Genomic DNA, 25,036 nt, shown 5'->3' with positions numbered 1-25,036 from the left:
ATATAGAATCATAGAATGGTTTGGGTTGGAAGGGACCTCTAAAGGTCATCTAGTCCAACCCCCCTGCCGTGGGCAGGGACATCTTCAACTAGATCAGGTTGCTCAGAGCCCTGTCCAACCTGACCTGGAATGTTTCCAGGGATGGGGCATCCACCACCTCTCTGGGCAACCTGTGCCAGTGTTTCACCACCCTCAGCATAAAAAATTTCTTCCTTATGTCTAGTCTAAACCCCCCCCCCTTTAGTTTAAAGCCATTCCCCCTTGTCCTGTCGCACAGGCCCTGCTAAAAAGTTTTGCCATCTTTTTTTTATAAGCCCCCTTTAAGTGCTGATAGGCTGCAATATAGGTAATATAAATATTTCCTATTCAATAGGCCTTTGGAAAAAATACATTCTGTTTTTAACATTCATACAGTTTAGATATTACAAATCTGATACATAGTCTCCAGCACTGGTTTCCAGATGAATGTTTCATACGTAATGCTTTTTGTGCATCTTAAAAGTGCTTCACAGGAAAATTAATATTACCCTATTCTGTAGATAGGCTTTATGCAGTAGGTGACATTTTTTATAAAATGTGTGTTTGTTCTCAAGCTTTTTGACTGATAGAAACTTAGCTGAATCTCAGCATGATTCTTCAGTGCTGGAACTCAGAGGTGTTTGGGAGCAATCTCTGTAAATTCCTTCCTAGATTGAGCACACTTGCTGCACTTTCTCTGTATAGATGCTTTATTCCTGAAAACAGTTATACAAAATATTTTTATAAAGGGATAAGTTATTTTTATTTCTTTGATGTTTCACATACCTTTTTACTGTCATCTGTTTCATATTTCTTTTTATTTTACTTTTTTGCCTTTTATCCCTTGTTCACCTGAGAAATCACTGTTTTGATATTTAATATTGGTGAGACAGCTAACAGTGGCTTTTGTAGGTTAAACCTTGTGTCAGTCTGCTATGTGTGATTTCAGCCCTTCTTTTTTCCTCCATGACAGAGGGTCTTCACACAAGATCATAGAATGAAAATTAATCAAATCAGTCAGTCTTATTCTGCTTTTAGTCTTTTTTAGACTTTAGAGCTACAGTCTATAATTTGTTTCACTCTCTATGCAGTTTATAAGTAATTGGTTAAAAATTGTTAATGTTCTGCAATTATAAAAACAAGTGACTTCAGTGTATTTTATATGTGGACATTCAGATTTTCAGATGATAAGTACCACTGTGCAGTATTCTGTTTCATAACTATGTTTCTACTTCTGACAGGTTTCAGGAGGAGAAGATGAAATTCAACAGCTGCAAAAGGCTTTGCTAGATTATCTGGATGAGAACACAGAAACTGATGCATCATTAGTGGTAAATTTCAGCTTTCTGGTGTCAAGTGTATATAAAAATAATTTCAGTAACGTGTACTGAATAAAATGATTTTCGGTTATGCATATTAGTGCTTCAATTAAATTGTCACCCTAACATATACTGTTGATTGTGTTTTCCAAAATATTGCTGATGCATTAGATTCACTTAATCTCATTATAAATCTGTTAATTTTCCTTTTCTGTATCTGTTGGTTTTGTTTTCTGTGCATCCTGCTATATTTCTCCAGTTTTCTCGGAAGTTTTATATAGCTCAGTGGTTCCGTGATACGACTATGGAGACAGAGAAAGCAATTAAATCTCAGAAGGATGAGGATTCGTCTGAAGGAACTCATCATGCAAAAGATGTTGAGACCACAGGACAAATCATGCATAGAGCAGAAAGTCGTAAAAAGTTTCTTCGCAGCATCATTAAAACTGCTCCATCTCAGTTCAGTACATTAAAGTATGTTTCAGTAGCATGTATTTCTTTATTAGCCATGCATTTGATGTTTTAAATCATATTTGATAAATACATCCTAATTAACACATGGAATTTGTTGCAGGATGAATTCTGATACTGTGGACTACGAAGATGCATGTTTGATTGTTCGCTACTTGGCCTCTATGAGGCCGTTTGCCCAGAGCTTCGATATTTATTTGACACAGGTAAACTGTGCCAGAAGTCTTAGTAGAGTGAAACACAGTTGTTTTCTGATTCCAAACACTTTTGCGGTAGTGTGCCATATCAGTTCATTGTTGAGCACAGGTATTTAACAGACCACGATAACACCATGTGCTTTCATATTCTGCATTGATGACATAAGTGATTATGTTTCTTTTTCTTGCATGCATGTCATATGTCATATTGTACAAACATTATATTATTTGTCCATGTATGTGTATGGCAAAAGCATTATAATTAGATGTACACAGTAAGAGGATAATTACAAAATGTTGAAATGATTTTCACAGTTACTGTAAGATGCAAGCTCCATTTGGTAATATTAACTCATGAAATCGAGCTTAATTTGATTTCAGAATATAAGCCAGCTTGGGCAGTTGCTTGCAGTGCATGTTACTGTCGCTTTGGAAGCTGTTGGTTGACCAGTGTTGTTTCTTTGCTTTTTCTGGGAGAAGAGCACCAACGTGTTGGCATGGTGACACATTTGAACTCCAGTAATAGTTTGGGTTGTGTTACTTATATTGATCTGCATACAGAGCCATTCTTAAAATTGTAGTGCCCAAATCCAACTCTCCTGTTAAAGGAACCCTGGTGAAAGCCACAACTGAATGACAGAAGTAGAGTTTAAAATAAAGGGACTTAAAGTGAACATACGGACCCTGTGTAAATCCTGTTTGGACCAGTCTTAGAGATGTAGCAAATCCTAGTAAATATCAATGCTCAGTTATCAGTGCCATGGAACATCACTTGCATGCACCTTTTTACTGTCCGAGAGATATATTCAGTTTTTAGTAGACAGATATTCTTATTTTAGTTAAATTGTTTGCATGTTATTCTGCTGCGTTTTTGCCTGTTAAACAGTTTGCTACCTTCCCAAAGCAATTGAATATTTGTTTTTGTTCTCTTACTAGATTCTGCGTGTACTTGGTGAAAATGCAATTGCTGTTCGAACAAAAGCCATGAAGTGTTTGTCTGAGGTTGTTGCTGTAGACCCCAGTATTCTAGCCAGGGTAAAAAAGGAAATATCCATCATGCACATACGTTCTTCTGTCACACTTAAAATAAATCTTCATTTCTTATTTTGAATCTGTGTTTCATTTGTTTTAGCCGGATATGCAACGAGGTGTTCATGGACGGTTAATGGATAACTCCACTAGTGTACGAGAAGCAGCTGTGGAGCTGCTTGGCCGATTTGTGCTCTGTCGTCCTCAGCTTGCTGAGCAGTATTATGACATGCTGATTGAAAGAATATTGGTACGGTGACTTGTGATATTTATGATAAAATAAGTGGCATTGGAAAATTTGTTTTTAACTGAGTTTATATGTTTAATAATATGGAATGATGATCCCAAGAGTAAATTGTATCTTACTGTTTTAATGGGGAGCATCATGCTTTTAAGATCAACCTTGTAAAATGCATCACTTGTTTCCAGTGAGGCTTTGTTACATCAAAAGGTAAACATATATATAAAGTTGTACCGCATCAGAACCAGGATTACGTTTCTTTTCATTCCATTATTAAAGTACAAATTAGGTGAAATGAGGAATTTTGCCACATCTCTGAAGTCTGAGATATGGGTCAATGAGGGCAGTTCAGTAGTGTGGGTAATGAAGAAAGATCTACAACTCAGTAATCTAAAGATGCCATTTATAATCCAAAAGAAAAAAAAGACAAAATTACTTTGCTTTTCTATGCTATTTTTAGGGTTTTAAAAGGCTTCGTATTAGAGTTTTTGTACAAAAAGTGTTTTTTGTCTGGGCATTCAGATAAAATACAATGTTAATTTAACTGTAAGATAACACTAGCTCTTAGCATCCGTGTCAGGTTTTTATAGCAAATGAGTAGTATTTGACTAGTTACATGATAAAACATGTTTGTGAAGGGTTTTGGAGAGAAGTAGGTTCATGTGCATATGAGCATGCATAAAGCAGTTCATCCTGACATTCAGATTCAACAGGTTTTGAATAAGGTAATATGAAGTGAAGTTCCTCATCCATCTCCTTAGATGAAGCCTAGGAAAATGGAAAAGATTGCTGCATGTATCTTATCCATAAGCTTTATCCAAAGGCTTGAAGTATTACAGTCCAGATCTACAAAGAATCTTGTGTGTTGCAACAAAGTAGCTAAAGCATCATCAGATCTAGCTTGTATACTCTTGAATTAAGAAGTGGAATTATACATTTGCAACATCATGCAACATCATGAGCTCTTAGATGGGAGGGTATAAATAGAGGAAGCGTTTCAGCCTTCTGGGGACTCAGCCAGAATCTTTAGAATTGTTGCAAATAAAGTGGTACAAGTTATGCTGACCTTTTTGTATAAATGCACTTCAGAATATTTTAGCTGCCTTTTCTAAACAAATTTTGCAAGTCAGATTGGGTGGTCTTCAAATATTAATTCATATAATACATAAATTAATTCATATTTCTGATTTGTTTTCAAGAGTGTAATGCTTTTCTCTTCACAGGATACTGGTATCAGTGTCAGAAAGAGAGTCATAAAGATACTTAGGGATATCTGCATTGAACAACCGACATTTCCCAAAATTACAGAGATGTGTGTGAAAATGATTCGCAGAGTCAATGACGAAGAAGGCATTAAGGTAGAATGAAACATATCCTTCAGGATTTTAATTATCGTTATTTTAGTGTTTCTATATTTTGACTACAAAAAAAACCAAAAAAGTATTGCATTGCTCCTTTGTAATATTTTATTCACTTTTAATTTTTGAGAGCAAATACCTTAGCTTTCTAAAATGCTGACTTGTTTTTCTTTCTTTTCTATCTTTTATTTTCTTGAAGTTTTGGCTGACAATCAAAATGTTTTAAAAAGTTATTTTCTGAGGTTTCTTTTTCTTCTTTCAAGTGTTGTCTCTGGTACTTCTCTTTTCTAACAAGTAAAATTGGCATATAAAACTTCTTTCTGCAAACAAAATGAAATTTAAGTCAAAATAAAGTACTTGACATTAATATATGCCAGATTTGTAAGTTCTGCATATAAAAATTATAAAGTATTCATCTGTGCTAATTTTGCATTAATTCTGAATGTTCAATGAATCAGTTATTCCCCCTAAAATGTTACTTATGTGATCATACTCTACTCCTTGTGCAATGTATATGCAGAAGGGCACAAAACTAAGATTATGTGTTAAATCATAAGCCTGACAACGATGGTCTTATTTGATTTGGCAAAATAATTTTAAAATTGTTGGGTAATAAAGAACACACCTGTAATAATTTTGTATGACATTTTCAGTAGGATTTGAAATCCGCAATTTTAAAGCTGCAGCATGTATTTTTACCACTTGAGATACGTTAATGCCAAGTGGCTTTCTGAGAAGACTCTTAATCAAGAAGTAGATGAACAGCTGGATCCAAGGTGCTGCTGGGAAAGGAGGATGACCTTGTTCTCTCTCCTCCTTCCCCTTGCATTTCCAACAACCTCAGAAAAAATGAGATATTATCTTCAATGTATTTTTTATGTTTCCATGAATGAGGAGAGCTTCTTACAATCATATGGCTTATAAGTAATTTGGGAATAATTTTGTTCACTTTGATTCTATTCCATTTTTTCCTCCATCCAAAAACATTGGAAGGGAATGTACTTCCTATGTTTGGGTACGGAGACTTGGCTTCTCTCTTTCCCACCTTGTCACAGCTGTTTTGAAAACTCCAAAGTAACCTACCATTGCTGCTAGTTCTGCTGTAGAAATCATAATCTTGTGTTCAATTGTCAGCTTGTCAGGGTACTGTGTTTTCCTGAGGAATGCAAATTAATGCGGGAAAGTGGTAACTCCATTTTCTGTAGCATCAGTTCTCAGTGATCATTTTGATGAAGCTTGCTTAGAGGTCAGTATAACTCCTGTAATAGTAGATCTGGGTCTTTCTCGGATAACATTTCCTACAACAGTCTCACTTAGGTTGAATAATTCCTTATGAAATGGCACGCATCATCAACAAATCTATTGTATGGAAGTATTAGAAAAAATAACCTGTGTACCAAGATAAGTTTATTTCTGCTAATATTTTTTTTCCTTCAGAAATTAGTAAATGAGACATTCCAGAAGCTCTGGTTTACTCCAACTCCACACCATGACAAAGAAGCAATGACAAGGAAAATACTAAACATCACTGATGTGGTACGTTAAACAAATTTGAGTTAAGTTGTGTGCAAAATTTGATTATGTTTTTAGTATCTTTTTAGAATACAGTAATTTAATTGTCAGATGGCTTTCTTTTTGTATATCCTGCTATTGAATATGTGCCAAAGTTATTTATCTGATGGAACAGGCTGTAGGAAACTTTAAATGCTCACTAATCTGCTGGCAATGATAACTGGGACCACACTATATTCAGGTTGTACAAAATATTTATTCAGTTAAAACACAACAAATTTCTTTTTAGAATACAGTAATTTAATTGTCAGATGGCTTTCTTTTTGTATATCCTGCTATTGAATATGTGCCAAAGTTATTTATCTGATGGAACAGGCTGTAGGAAACTTTAAATGCTCACTAATCTGCTGGCAATGATAACTGGGACCACACTATATTCAGGTTGTACAAAATATTTATTCAGTTAAAACACAACAAATTTCTATGACATTTAATAACATTTTCCAGGAATTGCTAGTAGCAGCATATAGTTAAGCCTAACTAAGAAGTTGCCTCTTAAAAGAAAATTTTCCTCAAGTAATTGATAACATTTATTTTGAAAGGTTAATAAGCCATTTTAACAAATGCAGGGTCATGTTCTCACTCAGGGTAAACTAGTATCTGCATAATTGTATCTACTTTTTAGGAGCAGCAGATTGAATAGCATGTCTCCAAAATAACAAAATCTGTTTCAAATAAAATGCTTTAATTTGTAGTGAAAATGTGTTGAGTAAAACCACTGTGCTGAGAAGGTATTTTAATATCAATTATACCAAGGTGTAAATATCAAATAAAAGTACTTGCTTCATTACTTACAATTATGGGTTTAAACTTCATCCTGCTTTTCAATATTTTTACAAAATGGTAGTCTAGTGTGCATTTTTCCAGACTAAGAAGTCAGTCAATTTGACTTCAGCTTAACTCTCAGCTCTCCTGCCAATTCTGCTTTGGAGCACGTGTGAGTTGTTCCTGACATATGATACCAGTGAAGGCTTGGTTTGTTTATATAAAAATACGTATATACATATATATACACTCATGTTCATTTTTAATATGTCAGGCTTGTATTTGTGCTTTAATCTGTGCAAAATGTTCTACAAAACCAAAATTTGGTTTATGTTAGAGCCAGCAATCTCCAGTAAAATGTGTAGGCTTTGTGTTGTATGGAATACAAATTCTGGAGTCACTTAAATGGTGAGAACTATTTTTCAAATGCAGAAGACAGTCTCTAATCTCCAAAGATATAAAATCGTTGTACTGAATGCATATGAAAATATATCTATGCATGTTTACTGATCTTTTAAGATGACATCTGTATTGAAGTAGTTTTTCCTCAGATGCCTTTTTTGTTAACTAGTTTATTCTCAAAAATACTTCTAGGTTGCAGCTTGTAGAGATACAGGGTATGATTGGTTTGAACAGCTTCTTCAAAATGTAAGTAATGAATTTTGAATGTATGGTACAATCATTGATAGAATTTTAACATTTCTTTTGGTACTAAAACACATAGAAGGGGGACTACAAGAGCAGTCCTTTACAGTAGACAAATTCAGTTCATGCTCTTCAAACATCTGACCTTTTTTTTTAACCTTCATTGGTCAATTTTCTTTGTCTCTGACATTAGTTTCTGTCTTTCCATACCATCTGTTTTAAAAATACTTCACTTCTTGGTTTTGGGAGGGTTTTGTTTGTTTGTTTTTAATTTCATAGTCTCTTCAGTAATGAGTGACATAACATGAAGTTCACAGCTAAGATATTTAATTCTGAAATGAGTCATCTAGTGTAATGTAGATTTTTTTAAAATGGTAGATAATTGTATTTTCACATCCAATATATTTGTTACACAGTTTATAGAAGCAGTGAATCTTCAGAGTATAGGTTATTTCTAGATTATATTTTACTCTGATTTTTCTAAGAATTGAGCTTGCTTTGTTTATATGTCTTAACCTGTGTTACCATTCTCCTCATCTTGTATGCATTGGTTAATTTTCAATCAAAAAAACCCTTTTGATTTTACTTTAGCCTGGAGTGCGATGAAAATAGGTAGCCAAGTAAACCAGAGCCTCTTAATGCCTACCCTGAAGAAAAGGCTATAATATGATCTCAATCCTTCTTAGATATTAAAGGATCTTCATGGACACAATTTCAGTACCTGAAGTTATACAGAAGGCGGCTAACTGATTAAAAAGTTCATAAAACTATGTTTCATCTTCGTTTGATATTTTTGCTTAGTGTCAAATACAACATTCCTTTTGAATTTGCTCTTTTTTTTCCCTAAGCGTTTTAAAAGCCTTCTAACTCCTATTAGTTACTGCTGGCAAGTATGACTACATTATTGTTTTCTGCGTTATTTCATTAAGCACAAAGTTGGCTTTCATCCCAATGCAAAAATCAGTAGAAATGTTATCTTCTGGTTTTTTTATTGCAGTTAATTTTTCTTTACTTCTCTTGCATTTTGGTTTGATTTTTTTACTTCCCTTAATTTTTTCTTCACCATGTAACTTTTATGGAGAAGTTACATGAATACTTTTGTAGTGTAAAATCCTTGTGTATCTATAGTAATTGTTACAAAACCAGAATGTATCCAAAGTAAATGAATGCACCCTTAATACTAAATCATCTTCTGTTTCATCTGCTACAGCTGTTGAAGTCAGAAGAGGATGCCTCATATAAACCTGTGAAGAAGGCCTGTACTCAACTTGTTGACAATTTAGTTGAGCACATTCTTAAATATGAGGAATCTTTATCAGGTAATATTATTTACAACCCAGTAGCTAAACTCCTTTGAATTTTATATGATACTGTAACAGTGGTTGTTCGTATTACTATTGTGAAAAGTTAGTTACAGAATTCCTGTTACAAAACTGATGGTAATGAATTATTGCTTTTAAGTACATTATGAACTTTTGAGCACTGTATGATAATAAAGCTTCCCTAATTTTCACTAGCTAACCACAATAACAGAACTACTTTTAAAATAACTTGTTCAGGCATTCAGATCACTAAAACCAAAACAAATGTGGAAAGTTTTATTCACGTTAGTATTTTCTACAGTTTAATAGGAATCATTGGCTGGGCCAGTGTTCTGTGTACAGTAAGTAGTTTAAAAACTAGTGATGTCTTTGAAGCATCTTTGCTTCTTTTTTCACATATTTTGTGATCACTTACAAATGTTAACACATTATGTTCTCATCTCTGATCTAATAATATTCTGTATTGATCTTGAAAGAGATGTAATGAAAGATATTCAAATGATGTTTAAGCCATATGTTTTTCATTTCTCAAGCATTACTTGGACTTAATACCCTTTTTATATTTTCTAATCTTTTGCAGATTCTGACAACAAAGGTGTGAATTCTGGTCGCTTGGTTGCTTGCATAACCACTTTGTTCTTATTCAGCAAAATCAGGCCCCAGCTAATGGTCAAACATGCCATGACCATGCAGCCATACCTGACCACTAAATGTAGTGTAAGTAGAGAAAATCAGTTTTTTTTTTTCCTCAGATAATTAAGCATGGAAGTGAATGGCTATCTTGTATACTTGATGAAATTGAAGGTAGGAAAAGAAAAATTAAAACTGTGTTTTTATTTCATGGGCACCATAGCTTCTGAAGATATTAGGTCCTTTTGATGATCTCTGTAGCTTCTAAGATGCAGTTCCTCACCCACTACCTCCACATTTTACAGCCAAATGAAACTGAAACCTGTGCTGCTTCTTTCCCTTAAGGACTAAGACCCAGTTTTTCACCTGTTATGAAATGATTTGTTAAAATTTTTTTGTTTTATAGTCACAGTCTTAAAAGTAGTTAATAGTTTACATACATCTTAAGACTAAAGGTGTGGTTCCATAAGATAGTGATCTAACATATAGCAAATATATCAGAAGGAAAATGTCCTGCTCCATCCTCTTCTGTACTTCACCTCTCACTTCTCTAGCCCTAATGTTTTTCTATTCCCTTGTAAGACAGTTTAGCTCACAAAAACGGTAGAGAGCTATAATGCTGAACGCCCCCAGTCCGGTAAAATGGCCCCCCTCCTCTGAAATATTGCGGTGCTTTCTGCCATTTTGATTAGCACCGGTGGGTCAGTGGACATTGTGATGAACCCCTGATCTGGCAGAAGGAACAGGGCAGGATCATGCAGCCTTGGCTCAAGGAGGAGCATGGGTGGGTGGCAGCAATCCATTATATTAGGTCAGCTGCCCAGGGCAGGCTTGAGAGTAATTGTTATCACCTTAGATTGTAGGTATAACCTAGCATTTTCCAGGTTCAGCCCTGGAGCATTCTCTAGGCACATTTACAACAAACTTCTAGAGCTGCCTCTGATCAAACAGTATAGGAAAGGGTTATCTGATTCTTTACTTGCTGCAACCCATTTAGTGGGCTACATTGCTTTTGTACTTACACAGTTTGAGAAGAATTGAGAAGAATTACTGTTAGCTTGAATATGTTAAATAGCTTGATAGTAGCATTTGGGAATTATCCTACCCTGATTAGTGAGCTTGATTTGTCAAAAAAAAGTCAATTTCTAGCAGGATGTTTTTCATAGATTCCTCACGTACAGGACATACACAGTCATGATAATGCAAACCAGTAGTAATTTTAGTTGTAATTTCTACATTTGTGCGCATTATTACCTATTTTGTTTAAGGCACATTGAGTCATAGCACAGCTTCATTTTGTTGCTGACAGCTGTTTCCGGGTGTTGTGTGTTCTCTCGTGTGCATGTGTCAGGAAGAGTTCCTAGATTTATTGTAGGACTCGAAAAAATTATTAGGACCAACAGTTTTCAGGTCTGTCACAGCCTTGATGTGGAATTTTTGACTATCAGTGCATGTTAATAATACTTAACTTATAGGTAACACGGCCAGAAATCTTAAATGCTATAAATACTGTTGTTTCAGACTCAGAATGATTTCATGGTGATCTGCAATGTTGCAAAAATCTTAGAGCTTGTAGTGCCGCTAATGGAGCACCCAAGTGAGACCTTTCTTGCCACTATTGAGGAAGACCTCATGAAACTCATCATCAAATATGGCATGACGGTAAGCTTTTAATTGCTACTTTTCAGTTGATTCCATTTTACATTGTGAAATACATGGTTTTGATTTAAAGAAAGTCTGTCTTCATTATGAAGACAACTTTTGAGCCATGAAAAATCAGTGTACTTGGTTTACTGGAGTTTGCATGTGTTGTTGCTATATTTTGATGAGCTTGAGCAGTTTTTCAGAGCAGTCTAGGAGGTGGACATTACATCCGTTAGATTGTTAGTTTTAGTTCAGCATAGCTTTTTCCTACATAACTTCACAAAAATCCCAATTTTAACTTCTAAATGTAGAATTCATTTGTTCTTTCTTGGCCCTAGGTTGTTCAGCATTGTGTGAGCTGTCTTGGGGCTGTTGTGAACAAGGTCACCCAGAACTATAAATTTGTGTGGGCCTGTTTTAATAGATACTATGGTAAGTAAAATCACAACATGTAATTGCCACTTTTCAGTTTTGTCTACAGGTCTTAACTTAGGGATACACCACAATTAAACACTGTGATCAAAACTTTTATCTTACTGTAGGTGCACTTTCGAAATTAAAAAGTCAACACCAAGAAGACCCCAACAGTACAATACTTACTGCCAATAAACCAGCACTCCTTAGATCACTTTTCACTGTTGGAGCACTGTGTCGGCATTTTGATTTTGATCAGGAAGATTTTAAGGGCAACAGTAAGGTAAAATAACTTGTATTTACTCTCCATGTCTTAGATGTATTGAATGCTCCACTTTAATTTGAAAGCACATTATTCCTCGTCCCTCAAAGCTATGTATTTTTTCATAATGCATACAGTATAGCTTTTTGGGTTTTAAATACGCAGTTTTGCAAAGGCCATGCAGTAAGACTGTGTTTCTCCTTTTCTTTTTGATATTTATGCTTTTTATAAGAGATGAAAAACATCTGTTTCATCTTCGAATAGCTATTATTTTTGTTTTAATTTGCTCAGGTTAACATTAAGGACAAAGTACTTGAACTGCTGATGTATTTTACAAAGCATTCAGATGAAGAAGTACAGACAAAAGCCATTATTGGTCTTGGTAAGAAATATTAATAGCTTTTATTATTCTGCTATAGTAAAAATCCATGCTTATCAGTAGGAATTCATGTATTTGTGTAGTGTCAAGAGAATTTAAAATCAAAATTTACTGCGTGTTTTATTTGAGAACTGGCTATAGAAAAGTTGTCAAAGCGTTGCTAGTTGCCTACTTCTGCAGCAGAGTGGATGCTTTTGACAGTGAATGCCTTTTGATGTGTGACCAAGTGTTAAAGTGCAGTGGATATCCAAAGTAATGGAGATGTTATTTTTTTCTCCACATGCAAGTATGTTGTAACTCCAAATCTTGCTTTTCAGTCCACAAGGTATGCTTAAAGAACAATTAGAAAAAGTGCTGGAAAAACTTTGAACATTTTAAGTGTAGGAGCAGATGTTCTGCAGGAGTCAAGGGAACTCTGGCAGTTTATACCAACTGGGGGGTGCTCTGTGAGATTTCGTGAGGCACTGAGGTGATGTCATAGTCTAGATATTACAGTTTGTTTTGGGATTTTAGCTGTGTTTCACTTTCAAATAGGTTCTTTATCTGAAGGCATTAGTGTGGTATTTCAGTGACTTTCAGTAGTACATGAACTGCCACCGAGTGGTTTGTATCAAGTTCATACTCTGCTTAAGGACAAAAACTGTACATGTGAGAGAATCTTGTTTGGGCAGATAGGCCTTGGTTTCTGGAAGAGTTCAGTTCATGGTTATGGTTTAGTCTAAAGAAAGTTGTCTCCCAAGCACGTGAGCTTGCATTGTATAGTTCAAGTGTGGACAAGAATTTGCCTCTTTATGTTGCTGTTTAGGTGGCTTTTTAGATATCCTGCTTCAATTCAGGTAGGGAGGGCTCTAACGATAAGGATCAAGACTGAATCTTGATTTCATATTCTATAAGAAACCATTTCAGCTGAGCAGGATTAATGGCTTTAGAGTTGCTTCTGTTGCAGGAGCAATGCTAGAGTTTTCTGGACTAATTGGAGTTTTTCTAGGCGTTACATCAAGGTACACAACACTTAATTGTATTCCAGTCCAATTTAATTGTCCTCTACAGAAGAGTGCACGTGGGATAGGGGCTGTCTTCCTAACCATAGACATGATTGCTTTGCTTATGGATGTGGAGAATGTTGCATTCACCAAAAATGTTTTGAAATTATAGACTGAACTGTGATCAGTTTGGGGGAAGGGGGGAAAATGGGGGTGGCTGTCAGTAGGCATTGTTAAGATTTTTTTTTTTTTTTTTTCTCTGCCTGTAAGCATATCAGTCTTTATTTTAATTAAACCTCAGACAACTGTTTTCAGTGATACATTGATCTCATCTAAGTACTGGTTCCATTTTGAGGGTAGCTGTTGGATATATGGAGATGTGGTAGACAGTGCAAAGTTCCACCTTCCAGGCTGATATTGAGCGAAGTTGTCAAAGCCATTCAATGTTTGTGTGCAGCAATAAGGTGAAAAGGACTAGCAAGTTAATTCAACATTTATACACAGCGAAGGCATCATGTGAAGAGTGTGTACTTTCCTATCAGCAATTATTAGTGTGTTGGTTCAGTAAGGACACTCAACGATTTTAGCCTTTGCTTTGGGATGTGTCACTGCTGTTGAGGGGTTAAGCTTAACCATAAGCTTAATGATTATGGTTATGCTTCTCTTCCAGATGTGTACTTGTGAGGCAGGTTGAGGATATAAAATTTCGTTAGTAAATTTAGCTAAACCTGTAAGTATCTAACAGATAATGTCCTACTCAGCCAAGTTAAGTGCTTACTCTTAAGACTCTTAACAGAGTGAAAACAAAGGTATGAAGAGAAGTGGTGTGAGGGCAGCCCTGAGATGTGAAGTCAGTCCTTAAAAGAACATAGCAGGTGCCTTTTTTTCATCTCCTATGACAAATTCTTACACCAAATAAGATTTCTTCCCCGCTTACAGGGGATGGAAAAATAAGAATTTGCCTGAGAATACTGGTGTTTTAGACTCCTTTAAGTGAATGAAGGAAAAAAGTGTTGTGCGTCGTTACACATACATGCATGTGCTTTTCATTTTTAAAATTAACCTTAAGAAATGGGTTGGACTTCCTCAGAGGTGGTCAAGTTATAAACATGTATACCCCTGTATAGAGTGCACAATTATACAACATACTCCAAAGACCATCATCATTCCTTTTTCTTTTTCTCCTCTTTCCCCTCCACCTCACCTGCATCTCTCTGCTTCTTGTTTTGAGACGGAAATGAGATCTTAAACACACTGAGGTCTTGCCCTGGACTTAGCCTTTACCTACACTGTCTTTTCTGTGTATATGGAGCCAGTTTTAAAAACTTGACTCAGTCTTCCCTTTGTAACAGCTATTTTTAAACACTGCTTTTGCATAATTTTATTTGCTTTCATTTTTTCCCCCTATTCTTCTTTCATGTTCATATGTTTTCTCTGTGTTCATTCAGAATCTTAGTTTCCTGTGGTCATAAAAATACATTTAATGTCAGCTTTTCTTGAACAGTCTTAAAAAAAAAATATCAAGTAGTTAAACGTAATTTAAATTGGGATGTTATGTTCCCCTTACTGGTTTTTTATGATACTCCATAAGAGTTTGTCAGCAGCACTTCTAAATCATGACGTACGTCATCTAAAATGGTATATACTGTCACTAATTTAGAAAAGTTTTTATGAAATACAGACTAAGGACAACCGGTTGCTTGACAAGGGTAAGGCTGCAGCTAAAAACAGTTCTATAGCGTGTATCTTCCAACAGATGTAGTCTTGGGAACGCTTCAGATAATTTTCATGAGAAGACCTTAATAGGTATATGAATAATGACAGCAAGAGGTATAAATTTTACTGCGTTCACTGCTTTTTTTTTCTTTTAAGATTTTATTTTTAAGTACTTGTGATATTTATAAATTTTTTCACATTAGCTCTGCCTCGATATGAATAACTCTTCACGTTTTCAGCAGAATGTTTTTCTCTAAATGTATTAGAAAAACAATGGGTAATTTTTAGTAATTTTCCTCCGTTGTTCTTGTGAGAGCTCCTAGTCATTCAGATGCAGGCCACTACACCGGACATGCTTCCAGACCTGTATAAGTCTTCTTAGTGCAGCTGGCCTGGGTCAACGCCCCATCTTTATCCATCAAATAGAGTCATGGCTAATAGAACTGTCATGGTTAACAGAACTCCTTACAAGCTATGGATGGTGTCCATATAGAAAAGCAGTACTATTTGGACTAGAAAAAGCTATGCTCTTGGGGGAAGATAAATTTCATACCTCTATTTTGAAGGAAGTCTTAAAAAGTAGAAATACAATTTCTAGATGATAGTAACGTGGAATATTTCCTCTTTTTTTCCCCTTAGGATTTGCATTTATACAACACCCAAGTTTAATGTTCGAACAGGAAGTGAAGACTCTGTACAACAGCATTCTTTCAGATAAGAACTGTTCAGTAAACTTAAAAATCCAGGTGTTAAAAAACCTCCAGACCTACTTGCAGGAAGAGGATACACGTATGCAGCAGGCAGACAGAGACTGTAAGTGTTTATAGAGTTGTTCTGTGCTAATGAGGCATGCAAAACCTAACTTTCTTGCAAACAATTACTATATATGTGGACTGAGTCACTGAAGACTGTTACCAGATCAGTAATATTGTACCCAAAATATCTTAGAATAATTTTCAAAAATTCATTATGAGCATAGGTATATACACATAATGGGTATATTATTTACTTTCAAGATGTATAAATCCTGGAAGCAATCCGAAATGCATAATTGCTGTAATGATGGTAGTATTACTTTTTATCAAAATCTCCTCTAAGGTTAATTTGCAGATAGAAAATAGTAACGACAACATAAGAAATTTTTAAAATTAAAAACCTTTATTAAGGAATAAGACTTTAATTAAAGTCATATCTCTTTAGTTTTTTGATGTATATTTACCATCAGACTGTTATATGTTTCATGAGATCATAAACCCATTTTAAGACAGCTGAAATGTGTATGTATTGTAAAGCTTAAAGATCAGTGTGCATCAAGTAATGGCAAAGCAAATGATTATACTGTGGTGAGTGTGCTGTTGCTTTTGTTCTTTTTACAGGGAAAAAAGTAGCAAAACAGGAAGACCTGAAAGAAATGGGTGATATTTCCTCAGGGATGAGTAGTTCCATCATGCAGCTATATCTCAAACAGGTCCTTGAGGCTTTCTTTCATACCCAGTCCAGTGTACGCCACTTTGCTCTAAATGTGATTGCACTGACGTTAAACCAGGGTCTCATCCATCCTGTTCAGGTATGGTAGGCTTCTATGATCGGAGGTTTTGTTACTCAGGTTTTCAGAGGTTTTCACACTTGCTACATAAACTTCCAGTTTTTCTCTTCTAGCTATGTTACAGTAATTTCTTATTGTAGCAAGGGGCCTTTACAGAAAGCATATTTTGAAATCTGTTTTATGTTGTTTAGCCAGTGAGATTCCAAATGCTGTATTTTCTATTTTTGGGTCAAGATCTAAAAGCCCAGCCAGTGCCTAAAAAGCATGTACAAATGTACATCGGAGCATATTTCTGTTATAAATTTCAGGTGTATGTCAAGTTGTTTTCTTCATTTGATTCTTTGTCCTGGAAAATGTGTCAGCTTGCCTCCACCTCAATCCCCATGTCCTCCAAACACTATGGAATTCCACAGTCAATGTCAGAACTTCAGTCATCATCTCCATTATTCTTTGCTTACATAATGTATTTGTAATTGATTTTTATACTGCAGCTATTGTGCATGTTCAGTCATAAGTGGTGTTTGGTTTTTTTTAAATGGCATTTTTTGTAGTGTAAATTCTCTTTAGATTTTGAGAGAAAGGGAAATACTACCTGAAACCTCACACAACTTCTCTCATTTATAATGCTGGTCTCTTGTGTATTTTGAACTATTTGCTTGCAAAAAGCAGTCAGGTAGTAAGTTGCATAGACCTTCCTATTCTAGTTTCTGCAGTAGTCAGAATATAACAAGAACAATAGTGTAGTACAAGAACAAAGACTGAGAAAGAGGAGGTACAATGACTCTGAATAATCATTTCATTTGTTTTTCAAGTGTGTGCCGTACTTAATTGCAATGGGCACGGATCCAGAGCCCTCTATGCGAAATAAAGCTGACCAGCAGTTGGTGGAAATAGACAAAAAATATGCTGGGTTCATTCACGTAAGTAATTCTAATTTAACATTTTACAAAATACTGTTATGTTCTCTAGGGGTTTAACACCTGAATATGCCTCAGCTGCAGAAAAAGAATATAAAGTAACAAATAAACAATAACTATAAGCAGTTGTAAAGATGATCTCAACTCTTTCCCCTGTTTGGAGATGACTGTTCTTAGAAATAGAAAGGATATAATAATTTGAATTGTCTCTTCCAGTCCAAAATTTCCTTTAATTTATAATACACAGTAATATTTTCCTCACTGAATAGTACTTAAGAGCATTTATTTGATAAGAGGTAAGGACAGCTGTTTCATAATGTTTAGCAATGATTTTCCTGTATCAGTAGACTAGGGAAGAGAGCACCTTATAAAAGTAGAAGTCCTTAGTGTATATGTATTAGAACATTAAGGCATCAAGGCTTTATAAATTGCAATCTAAGCAGAAGGAGCATAGGAAGCTGCTTAGATCTGAGGGATCTTGCTGAAAGGAAAATCTGAGGGCTAAGAGAGGACTTGTGGAGTTGTGGCATAGTGCCAATAATTCTGCTTAAGATCTGAAATTGAGCTGCAGCACCCTCTCCTTATTTCAGAAGGCCGCAGTCTAGGTTCAGTGTGTGTGCTACACTGTGGGACTTCTCATATCTGCTTGTATTCCACTGCAGTTGGGGCATTGCACTGTTGATGGCATCCAAACAGATACCTAATCCAGTAGGTGAAGGCTAGCAGATGAAATTTGCTATGTAGGCAGCTGAGATTTAAGACAATGTATAGCTGAAGAGACAACTTTGCTGAACAGCAGCAGAGGTGGTATGAGGAGAGTTGGATATACAGCCTAACTAGAGATTCAGTTTCTTCTGAAACTAGAGCAGGAGCCTTGAAATAAGTAAAATCAGCTGGAAATTACAGGATATATGCAAAAAAACCCCTAATTTTCTGTTTGTTAGTCCTATTGTACTAATATGGACTCAGTTGTTGGTTTCACTACAAGTGACATCAAACATACACATTTGGTAAAATATTCTGTTCATGTATGAAAACATTTCAGTATTCTTGAAAATTGTTTAAATTGGAATACCTGGGTAAACAGATTAGCTGTATGTTTCTAACAGAATTTACAGTGAAAGCAGTTCACAAGACATTCTGATCTCTGCTACAAGTTCTGTTTTAATCCGTTTGCCAACTCAAAAGGTAGTATCGCCTCGGTGCATTTTTTAAAGTTAAACTTCAGATGAGCATCCATTTAAAAGGAGTAAGTTCTACTGCTTTGAAAGCAATGGTTTAAATAAAAATAAATACATTTCCATTTCAGATGAAAGCAGTGGCTGGTATGAAGATGTCTTACCAGGTACAACAGGCAATTAATATCTGCCCAAAAGATCCTGTAAGAGGTTTTAGGCACGATGAATCATCCAATGCATTGTGTTCACACCTATACTCTATGATCCGAGGGAACCGTCAACACAGACGAGCATTTCTAATTTCTTTACTCAACCTCTTTGATGATACTGCAGTAAGCATCACATTTCTTTCACTTAAAAAGAAATGAAAATACAGCATTACAAGCTTAAATTCTCCTTTTACAGTGTATTTTTATGACATAATTATTGATAACTTTATTTCCTTAATGTACTTTGTTTTGCTTTGTAATATAAGGTATTTACCTATATAATATTATCTATATAATAGAATGCATTTGTTACTTTTGCATCATTCTGTACCTTTCTATACCTGGTTTGGACTGATCAGAAATAATGTATCTTCAGGTATGACTAAATTTTGCATATATATATATATGTTGTTTATAGTGGGTTTGTGGGGGTACGTAGAATAAAATTTGTGATCATGTTTTTGCTCTAGACTGCTAGGAACACAGGATAAGTGCATAAATCTAAGATATTTGTATGTGTATTTATATGTACTATCTTTAACTTCCAGAAAACAGAGGTGAATATGCTCTTGTACATAGCAGACAATCTAGCCTGTTTTCCTTATCAAACACAGGAAGAGCCACTGTTTATAATGCATCATATAGACATTACACTATCAGTTTCTGGTAGCAACCTACTACAGTCATTTAAAGAGGTATGTGCATTTATAGTCTAGTATATTTATTATGGTGGCAACATAAGCTTCTCTATAATTCGGTCGATTTTTCAGTGGATGCAGTACCATTATTATGATATGGACCAGTAGCATTACTTTGTAACCAGTAGTTAAAAACAAGCAACCCTTTCTGGTCTGACCTGTGTCTGGTAGACACTAGTTAAAAACTTTCCTTACATTGCTGCTTACACTAGTAAAAAAGAATGATGAATTTTGAAATCTTAATATCAAATCTCTATTATTTCCTGATATGGCTGAATAATAATTAATTGCATGCATCTGGAAACACATGAACCCAGAATCATCATGAAATACTAGTTTATCGTGGTTGTTTGTATAATTTTAATAATAAAATCCAGTTGGCTGGCTATTCTGCTGTCAAGTAGCTGATGGCAGTTGCATGTGTGTCGCCTGAGAGACTTTAAATACACTGTTTATTGCAAGAAAAGAGTGCACAATATGTCTTTTCTTAAGGTAGCATATAAGAACCTGAGTCATGGTATAGTATCTGTTGTTATGGCAATACACAACCCTGTAAGAAAAAGGTGTCTGTTTCTTGAAGACTTCAGAGTCTTCATTTCTTGGATAACTTTAACAGTAGAAGGTGCAAACTGCCAGGAAGCAAACATGTTTCTAGAATGTCCAGTCTGACTAGTAAGTATGAGTCAGAGTTGATGACTGGAAAGTACACTGCTTTGAATTCTTACCCTGCCAAGGTTGATTTTTAATTTGCTAGACAGAGACAGTACATTCTTCAGTATGGGGACCAGTGTGTAGCACCCAGCACAGAAAGGATGAGATCCTGCTTAGGACACCTTAAATTCTGTGTTATGAAAAATCGTACTATGTGCAGTAATAATGCACGTGTGAAACTCTGGAGCTCTAGAAGTAGTAGAACTGATTGTTATTAATACTGTGTATGATCACTTGAGTGTTTCCCTGGTCAGCAGTGTAATTAGTGTCATAGAATTTTAAGAGACAAGGATTAAAACCAGCTTGGACTAGTCTGTACCAAAGTACATATGGAAATCTATGTGACACACAGAAACAATATCCAGGTGAAAGAAAAACAGAATTTTCTTTCTGATTCATTGTATTTGGCCTTCTACTGCATTTTACTGTCACTGCTAACGAACTTGAGCAGTCTTTTAAGAATAACATGCCAGCGGAGTACTTCCTGCTTCAGTTTCTTCTGTACCTACCTTGCAAAAAATATGGGCTTTGGATCAATTTTTCAGCATCTTTTTGCCATAAATAATTTTAATTTTGAATATCAAGTTATAAATTAATAACATTGTTCAGACAATTCTTGCTAATTTAAACCAGTAATGATTTTGGAAAGATTTTTTAGAAATGTACATGATGCTACTTACTCTAATTTTGGAATGTGTGTTAACTTCTCTGTCTTGCAGTCTATGGTGAAAGACAAAAAAAAGGAAAGAAAACCTTCATCAGATGAGGAAACTGAGAGTGACAGTAACAGTGGTACTGAGAGTGAAAGTGAGGAGGAAGCTTCTAAGCCTCGGAGGTTACGGAAACGAGTAGACTCTGATTCAGATTCCGATGAAGAAAATGATATAAATGCTGTGATGAAATGTTTACCAGAAAATTCAGCTCCTTTAATTGAATTTGCAAATGTCTCCCAAGGCATATTATTACTTTTGATGCTGAAACAGCATTTAAAGAACCTCTGTGGATTCTCTGATAGGTAAGGGTATTTAGATAATAGGCCATCTTGTTATCTAGTGAGTTCTTTGTAAGGATTAAGTTTGGAAGGTTGGTTTTTTTAAAGTTGATTGTAACTAATTGTTTAAGCAATAGATTTGTGTAAGAGAAAAAACATAAACATGGTAAGTTGAATGTAATGAAACTTTGGCTTAGAAAAAACAATTATGTCATTTCTTACCAGGATGTCTATTATATATGGACTGATGAAAATATAACTACTTGAAGATTTTAAAAGCTTTTCCTTGAAATTGCTTTGGACTTCCCTTAAAAGCTCTTCCCATTTGCTTCTTTAAACAGTAAAATACAGAAATATTCTCCATCTGAATCTGCAAAAGTTTATGACAAAGCGATAAACAGGAAGACAGGAGTGCATTTCCATCCAAAACAAACTCTGGATTTTCTGCGGAGTGATATGGCTAATTCCAAGATCACTGAAGAAGTGAAGAGGAGTATAGTAAAACAGTACTTAGATGTAAGTAAAGTTGCTTTGCAGAAAACCTGAAATCCTTTCAAACTAGGTAACACAGTATAAACTTGAAAATAGATGATGATGTATTGGATGAACATTTCAAAATGTTAAGTTCCTGGTAATCTTATGCGATATACTGATTCACTCATCACTGCCTTTCAGGATGTTTAGCAGGACTATCTTTCAAAGACTTATAATAAGTTGAAACACAATGAAAATTAATTTCAACTAAAGGGTGTTCATCTTTATGTGGGAGTATTTTCTAATTTCTGGTATCCATCTTGTATACCTCTCCCATATAACTTGTTCACTTTATCCCTGACTGTTTCCATCATAGGAACGGAGACTAGATCTGGTGTAGATCTAGTGTATTTACACACACAGACACAATCTTTAAATATCAATCAGAGAAAACTTGCAATTCTGGAAACACAGGAAGAAAGCTTTTACATATCTACTAAAAAAAGAGAGGAAAGTAAAAAGTTTGTAGAATAAAACACAAGCTATTCAAGTTTGAAGTTGTCTGCCATTTGTTTTACCCTGTTTCTTTACCTTGCCATTTGTTTTTTATTTAATGTAGTGTGATATAAATACCTATTTTTAAAGTTACAATGAGGACTAATCTGGTTTTTTTAATAGTTCAAGCTCCTTATGGAACATTTGGATCCTGATGAAGAGGAAGAAGATGGAGAGGTGTCAGCTAGCACAAATGCTCGGAACAAAGCAATTACCTCGCTGCTTGGAGGAGGCAGCCCTAAAAACAATGCAGCTGAGACAGAGGACGATGAAAGTGATGGGGAGGATAGAGGAGGAGGCACTTCAGGGGTGAGGCGGAGGAGGAGTCAACGTATTTCGCAGCGTATTACGTAAAATGATTTTTATGTGCTTATAAATGTCAGTCTATTATATTAAATGTACACCAAGTAATGTAATCCACATGAAAGAAAGCATTTTGTAGATAGAGATTCTCTACTTAACCGTTTATACAACTTTTGTAGAAAGTTTAACAGAAAAGACAATAAAAAAAAAAAACAAACTAGAAAATGAGATTTATCCCGTATAAAAAGTTATTAATTTTCCTTTGGAATGTACTGTGTGTTATCCTTTTTATTGTTGCCAAGTTTTTATGTAGCTTTATGATTCATGTGTATATATAATTTTATATATCAATAAGAGATAAAGACACGGGTACAAATTAAGAGTATGTGGTTTTACAAGGATATGTTAACCCCTTGGCGCTGGCGGTCGCGGTGCGTCTCATTGCCGGCAATGGAATGTGTGCCGGGAAATCCCAACTCCCGGCGTCAAGGGATTAAAAGCAATAAAAGCAATAATTTCACTAAAGTTCTTTTGTGTAACACTTGGTCTTTTTTCCCCCCAATGTTTTAGTCATTGAGAAGGTCAAAACGAAATTCAGACTCTACGGAGTTGGCAGCACAGATGAATGAAAGTGTTGATGTCATGGATGTCATCGCTATTTGCTGTCCAAAGTACAAAGACCGACCACAAATTGCAAGAGTAGTACAGAAAACCAGCAATGGCTTCAGTGTTCAGTGGATGGCAGGCTCCTACAGTGGCTCCTGGACTGAGGCTAAGCGCCGTGATGGCCGCAAACTGGTGCCTTGGGTAGACACTATTAAAGAGTCAGACATTATTTACAAAAAAATTGCTCTAACGAGTGCTAATAAGCTGACTAATAAAGTTGTGCAGACTTTACGATCGCTGTATGCCGCCAAGGATGGAACTTCCAGCTAATGAATTTGTACATGCAGCCAAATTTACAGGAATTGAAATAACAGAAAAACTTGAAATATCAACTTTCTGGCAAAAAAAAAATCAGTTAAATGAAGAGTAAGAATGGAACCTGGGACGCGGGAAAAAAGAAGGAAATGTTTGGTAAACATTTTTGTGGGAGCTTCCTTCGCTGTTGTGCAGCAGAAACTTCTCAGTTCATTTTTACTCCCACTGTATTATAGTTTAACAAAAAAATTGTTTATATCTTGAAAAAAAAACTTTCTGTTTAAAAAAATAAACAAGTGAATGTTGGAAATTAGTCTGTTAATGTTCTTAATAAAGTGTTCTTGGAGTTTAACCTAGCAGCGGATGGCTTTCTTTAGCTTAGCCCAGTTTCCAGGGAAGCATTGTTTTTCCAGGCTGTAAAATGGCAGAATCTCCTGGATATATAATTTATTCTGTTGAAGAAAAAAAAAAAAGAAAAAAAAAGGAAAAAAAAAGCATGCAGTATCTATGACCTATCTGCAGGAGGAGTTTTTGTAAATGTAGATTTTGATGTATTAGGTCACCCTGAAATAATACAAGAAAAGGGATCCCCAGCAAATCTGGTGGAACGAATACTGCAATAAATTTTTTTACTTCTCTTTGTTACTTGTCTGTTTCCATTTGAATTTCTTATTGTAAAGATCTGTTTAAATCCATTTATATTATTTTGCAGTCTTTTATGTAAAATTTACTATATCAGTGGTTTTCAAAACAAGACATAAAATATTGTTTATACAGTTTGTATAGGCTGACTTCTGAATAATTGGTATCCTTTTATTTTTATCCCTTAAAAGGGTGTAAACACAAGTTAACTCCAGGGTTTTATTGTATCCTGCAATATTTAGTATTAACTATATGATTTAGCACTGTGCCAAACACATTTTCAAGAGTACATTTTGATATAAAAAGAAACTATAGTTTATTCCTTGTATGCTTCAATTTCTTTCTAATGCTGTCCAAATGGTAATTTATGATAGTTTAAATTTGGGGAGAGCTGAATGACTATTCTGCTTGGGCTAACTGGCCATGTACGCATTTCTCTGGGTTAATATAGAGAGGTTTGTGTCAAGAGGAGACAGCTACCAGTATCTGAGGAGTGAATGGGTATGTGTCTGGGTAATAACGCTACATTCCTTCACAAATGAATTTTTTTAAAAAATGTTTGTATATTAGACTATTTTTTTTACTAATTGAAAAATGTTTTCACATTTTGTAAATTGAAAAAATGCTATTGAAAGCTTTCAGAAGCATTTGCTTCAACTGCGTTGCCACAGCCTTTCATAAGCAGTTTGCCTTCCTAGAGAGTAAGAAGAGCAGCATATTTGCAAACAAAAAATCTAAAACAGCTAAACTTTTTAGGGGACTGTTAAACCCTGCTGTGTTTTCAAATGTATTTATCTAAAACAGGTGTTCCTCAATAAGTAAATCTTTCTTTCTATTATGTTTCTTTTCTTTTGCAAATTTAATTTATGGTAGGAGGCTCTTTTTATGAAACTAGCTTGCAGAATTCTAATACGTTATTCGATTTG

General features: G+C 35.1%; 1 protein-coding gene across 1 annotated transcript in view; it reads left to right on the top strand.

Moving 5' to 3' along the window:
* Nucleotides 1-24,429, top strand: part of NIPBL (NIPBL, cohesin loading factor) — a 165,227-nt gene extending 140,798 nt beyond the window's left edge. The window contains exons 25-47 of the mRNA XM_009285164.1: nt 1,260-1,349; nt 1,597-1,811; nt 1,912-2,014; nt 2,942-3,040; nt 3,138-3,284; nt 4,499-4,633; nt 6,071-6,169; nt 7,565-7,618; nt 8,826-8,934; nt 9,518-9,654; nt 11,089-11,229; nt 11,550-11,643; nt 11,754-11,908; nt 12,179-12,269; nt 15,605-15,778; nt 16,342-16,532; nt 17,324-17,431; nt 18,738-18,938; nt 19,364-19,510; nt 20,944-21,239; nt 21,557-21,731; nt 22,368-22,553; nt 23,118-24,429. Coding sequence (XP_009283439.1) covers nt 1,260-1,349; nt 1,597-1,811; nt 1,912-2,014; nt 2,942-3,040; nt 3,138-3,284; nt 4,499-4,633; nt 6,071-6,169; nt 7,565-7,618; nt 8,826-8,934; nt 9,518-9,654; nt 11,089-11,229; nt 11,550-11,643; nt 11,754-11,908; nt 12,179-12,269; nt 15,605-15,778; nt 16,342-16,532; nt 17,324-17,431; nt 18,738-18,938; nt 19,364-19,510; nt 20,944-21,239; nt 21,557-21,731; nt 22,368-22,553; nt 23,118-23,483 — 3,513 coding nt within the window. The 3' untranslated portion in view covers nt 23,484-24,429. The remainder of the gene's footprint in view (nt 1-1,259; nt 1,350-1,596; nt 1,812-1,911; nt 2,015-2,941; nt 3,041-3,137; nt 3,285-4,498; nt 4,634-6,070; nt 6,170-7,564; nt 7,619-8,825; nt 8,935-9,517; nt 9,655-11,088; nt 11,230-11,549; nt 11,644-11,753; nt 11,909-12,178; nt 12,270-15,604; nt 15,779-16,341; nt 16,533-17,323; nt 17,432-18,737; nt 18,939-19,363; nt 19,511-20,943; nt 21,240-21,556; nt 21,732-22,367; nt 22,554-23,117) is intronic.
* The last annotated feature ends 607 nt before the right edge of the window (nt 24,430-25,036 follow it).

The sequence above is a fragment of the Aptenodytes forsteri genome, unplaced genomic scaffold (genome assembly GCF_000699145.1).
Source record: "Aptenodytes forsteri isolate BGI_AS27 unplaced genomic scaffold, ASM69914v1 Scaffold120, whole genome shotgun sequence".
Lineage (NCBI taxonomy): Eukaryota > Metazoa > Chordata > Aves > Sphenisciformes > Spheniscidae > Aptenodytes > Aptenodytes forsteri.
Note: the sequence above shows the minus strand (reverse complement) of the source record. Positions and strands in the feature narration are given on the sequence as shown.